We start from the raw sequence: 4,702 nt of genomic DNA, 5'->3' as shown, positions 1-4,702 counted from the left end.
GACATAGGTTTTTCTTTCTCGGGTTTTATTAGCATGTCGGGTGGTCTTCTAATTCTTTGGAAAGAGAGTAGTGTTAAGGTATTATGTTGTTTTCAAGGAGTTGGTTATTTGGGAATAAACTTGAAGTGGCATGATTCGGTCTACTATGTTTTCAATGTTTATTCTCCGTGTTCTTTGGGAGCAAAGAGAGATCTTTGGTGAGAGCTTTTGAGGTTAAAACATAAGTTCGTCGACGGTGAGTGGTTGATAGGAGGGGATTTCAACACGGTTAAGAATAGGGAGGAAAGAGTAGGGAGATCTATGGTGGGACGTAATTCCGAATGGAGGGAGTTCTTAAAGTTTATTGAAGATAGTGGTCTTGGGGATGTGCCTTCTAAAGGAAATAAGTTTTCTTGGTTTAGCGGAGATGGGAAGTCTAAAGTAGGATCGATAGATTTTTGGTGGCGGAAAATATTATTAGAGATTGGGGCGTTGTGGGGCAATTTATCGGTTCGAGAGACATCTCGGACCATTGCCCTATTTGGTTGGTGATAGACCATGCTAATTGGGGTCCGAAACCTTTTTGTTCTAATAATGAGTTTCTTCCTTTTGGGAAAAGAAGTGGAAAGCTATAAAAGTGGAGGGTCATGGTGATTTTATCCTTAAGGAGAAACTTTGGATTCTTAAATGAAAACTTAGGTGGTGGAATAAAATGGGTTTTGGTAAGATTGATTTGGAAATAGAAGAGGGAGTTAGGGTTATGAATGATGGAATGGATGAAGAAGATGGTGGAATAATTGATGTGGAAAAACTCAAGAAAGCTAGTAGTAATTTTTGGTTGAATTTAAAGATTAAGGAGAATATGTTGATTCAAAAATCAAGGATAAAATGGCTTAATGAAGGAGATACTAATAGTAGTTACTTCCATCGGGTTATGAAAGAAAGGAGGAGGAGGAATCATATTGGTCCTATCAATTCTAGTAGTGGCTTGTAGGAATCGGTAAATGAGGTGAGGGAAGAAGTCCGGAATCATTTCAAATTGAAGTTTTCTGAACCGGAAGTGCCGAGGCCGATATTGGATGGGATTGTCTTCAAGGGGTTGGATTCTATAGAGAGATATTTTTATTGAAGTGCCTTTCTCGGAGGAGGAGATTAGGGAAGCGGTGTGGAGTTATGATAGTTCGAAGAGCCCGAGCCTGGATGGTTACTCTTTTCATTTTATTAAGAAGTGTTGGTTATTCATTAAATATGATTTTGTGAAGTGCTTTGAGGATTTCTATAGCGGGGATTATCTTTCTAAAGCTATCATTTCATCCTTCTTGACTTTGGTTCCTAAAGCATCTAATCCTTTAGGATTGGAGGATTATAGACCAATTTGTTTATTTGGGTGTATTTATAAAGTTATCTCTAAACTTTTGGCTTGTAGGTTGAAGAAGTTGTTAAATCCAATTATTTCTAATTTTCAAAGCGTTTTTCGTCCCGGGTAGACAACTACTCGATGGAGATTTGGTGGCTAATGAAGTGGTGGATTTTGCTCAAAAGGAAGATAAACATTATCTTCTCTTCAAAGTTGATTTCGAAAAGGCTTATGATAAAGTTAATTGGAACTTCCTTAGATACATGTTTAGAAGGATGGGTATTGGCTCTCTTTGGATGCAGTGGATGGAGGCTTTTGTGTTTTCAAGTGATATGTCAGTGATGGTCAATGGTAGTCCTATGAAGGAGTTTGTCGTAGATAGGGGTTTAAGACAAGGAGATCCTCTTTCTCCTTTTCTTTCTGTTATAGTAGCAGAAGGTCTTAAGGGGTTAGTTAACAAAGCGGTGGAAAATGGAAATTTTACGGGGTTTAACATCAATGGGAAGTGTAATATTGATATTCTTCAATTTGCGGACGATACTTTGTTGTTAGGATATGGGAGTTGGAATCATATTTGGGCTATTAAAGCGGTTTTGAGGGGATTTGAACTTGTTTCGGGGCTCAGAATTAATTTTCACAAAAGCAAGATCAATGGAATTAACATAAACTCTAACTTTTTGGAAGTTGCTTCTTCTTTTCTTTCTTGTAGGGTGGAGGACAAAGTATTTCTCTTTCTCGGAATTCCTATAGGATCTTGTCATACCCTAAAATTTTCCCATTATATTTCAAGATATTTTGACTCACATGACTTTCAACTGCTCAAGACTATGCAAGAATTGGGCACACTTACCTGTCTCCTAAGCAACAGGCCTCCAACTAGGGTTTTGTTTCTTTTAAGGTAAAATCAGGTTCTGATATTTCAAGTGGACTTCATGGCTCCTCATATGCCTCAAATAATCCTCACACCAAGTTTCAAGCTCTGATTCACAAGATTGCTCAATCAATTGCTCAAATGATCAACAGTCGACTGATTTGACCTAAAAGTTAACTATGGTCAAATTAAAGTCAAAACTCCTGATTTTTGGTAAACATCAACGTTGAGAAGGACCTTTTCGAATTTTGAAAGCATTTTCAAATAATGTGTATAAGATAGAAGAACTAGTAGAGGATCGAAGAAGTCGTGAATGAGTTAGAAACTTCAAAATTTGAAACTTTTTCAAAAGAGAATATGGTGGACTTAGAGTTGAAGAAGAGTAGTAATGCAAAGGAGCATAAAATCTCATTGGAATTACTTCCTATACAAGTTCCTAATAAAGAAGGAAATGAGAGTCATTACTTTCGGCCAATGGAAATGTTTAGTCGTTTGCAAATCACCATCCCATTTTTAGAAGGTTTAGAGTTAAAGCCAAAATGTGTCAAATTCATCAAGGATAGGTTCTCACAGAAGAAGAAATTAACGGATAAGGAGGTTATCACTCTTGAGGAGGGGACAAAACAAATTAAGGAAGAGAGATCGCGAGTTGAAGTGGTAAGAATTAAGGATGAAGAAACCACACAAGCAAACATTAAATACTTTTGGGGCTTCACATTGGTAAGAAAAGTACCAAGAAAACGAGACAATGGTTGATGATTCAACCATGAACCGTCGAGCCATGCGACGTTAAACGAGGCGCTTTGTGGGAGGTAACCCACACTTCTAATGTTTTATTTTGTTTTGTTTATTTTTATTTCAGGAAATAATAAGGGGACCTTTCTGGTGAAAGCTAGGAAGAAGCAATTGATATGGCAATGACCTTTGTGAGTCAACCCTCTCGGGCTTGTTCTGAAACATTGAGGTCAAGGTTTAGTTCAAGTTTGGGGGTGGATTTACCCTTTTGCATTTTTCAATTTTATGGTTATTATTTGTTTGTTTTATCCCCAGTTTAGAATGAGTAGTTTCTACAGCATAATGAAAAGCTCGAGTGAAACAATGAGAATGCCAACAATGGAGCAACATGCATGAAAGTGGTAGTGAGTGGAAATTTTTGAAAAATTAATTTTTCCCTTTCTTTTTCAATAAAAGTGACAAGGCAGGTATGATTTTTTGAACTCTGACTCTTAGTGTGTGCATGAAACTTAGGTTTTTAATAAATACTAATAGAAGTTCTTTATGGTACACAATTTTTGTTGGATCGGCTTAGCCTTAACCATTGTGAGGAAAGCATTCCATTGTTTACTATATGCAGGAGACCATCGATTACTTTCACATGTTTGTATTTTGCTAAACCGGTTGTCGCATCGTATTGTGAAAATCTGTGAAAATGACTTAGGCACTTGTTTGAAATTGAGAGTTTCTTTTAGCCTATTCCATCTTAAAGCTTATTTTTTTCAATGAGAGTGTGATCCTTTGCTAACCATTCTTTGAGACAGAGGTCAAGATAAATATCATAATATGCACCAAGAAAAACGTCTGGTGAGTTCTTGACCTCAATAAAAAGTTTTGTTCTGGACCATCAACCATAAAATTTGGTGATGTGTTTTCTCTTTTACCTTTATAGAAAGTAGGGGAGCATTCATTGAATCTGAATACAGGTTGATCTCTAAGTTGGGGAGATTCATAATCAAAATAAGAGTAAGTACAGGTGGTGTTTTGCAAAGAACAAAAGAAATTCGTAGCTTGAGAATAAAGAAAAACAAAAGAAAGACAATGTTGGAACCTAACCAGTTGAAAAAAAAGAAGGAAAATGTTGAAGAAAAGAAAATATCGAGCTACGAAGGAAAAGATGAACGGGTAAGAAAGTTAATGGCCTAGAGAAAAAGGAATGAGTTGTGATTAGGATGCTTCCCTAGAATAGGAACAACCTTTGAATATCTTCTTTTCTTTGAATCTAAACCACATTACAACCCTATAAAGACCTTCCGATTCTCAGATTTCACAGGACATGATGCTAACAATACGGTAAACGTATGATATGAATACTTGTTGATTTAATTGTTTGGATGAGTGTTTAACCCCTCTTTTATTCATCATACTTTCTGATGAGAGTGATTAGTGTTGATTCAACTGCGGTTGTGTAGTGTTTTGAACTTCTGGAAGTAATTTCCTTTCAAAATCTGTTTCATGTGCATGTTCTGAGTTTGCAGGGAGATGAAGATTATTTGATTTGATCACTGAATTGAGCCATTTGAAAAAATCTTTGAAAAACTTGTTGCATGATTGTTGGTATGTGCTATTGTATTCACTAAGGTGAGTAATTTTGTTTAGGGACAAACAAAACTCTAAGTTGGGGAGAGTTTGTTAGGAGTGAATTATTAGTATTTTCATATGTTAAAATAACTACCGTTTGATCTGAAGTCGGGCTTATTGTATGATTTTTAGTGATTTTA

At 36.2% G+C, this 4,702-nt stretch overlaps 1 protein-coding gene across 1 annotated transcript; it reads left to right on the top strand.

Moving 5' to 3' along the window:
- The first annotated feature begins 2,556 nt into the window (after window positions 1-2,556).
- Window positions 2,557-4,403, top strand: LOC131624739 (uncharacterized). Its single transcript, XM_058895658.1, has 2 exons — window positions 2,557-2,927; window positions 3,070-4,403. The coding sequence occupies exons 1-2, from the start codon at window positions 2,565-2,567 to the stop codon at window positions 3,094-3,096; spliced, it is 390 nt and encodes a 129-aa protein (XP_058751641.1). The 5' UTR covers window positions 2,557-2,564; the 3' UTR covers window positions 3,097-4,403.
- Window positions 4,404-4,702: the final 299 nt, after the last annotated feature.

This window comes from Vicia villosa, unplaced genomic scaffold, assembly GCF_029867415.1.
Source record: "Vicia villosa cultivar HV-30 ecotype Madison, WI unplaced genomic scaffold, Vvil1.0 ctg.000159F_1_1_3, whole genome shotgun sequence".
NCBI classification, from domain to species: Eukaryota; Viridiplantae; Streptophyta; class Magnoliopsida; order Fabales; family Fabaceae; genus Vicia; species Vicia villosa.
Note: the sequence above shows the minus strand (reverse complement) of the source record. Positions and strands in the feature narration are given on the sequence as shown.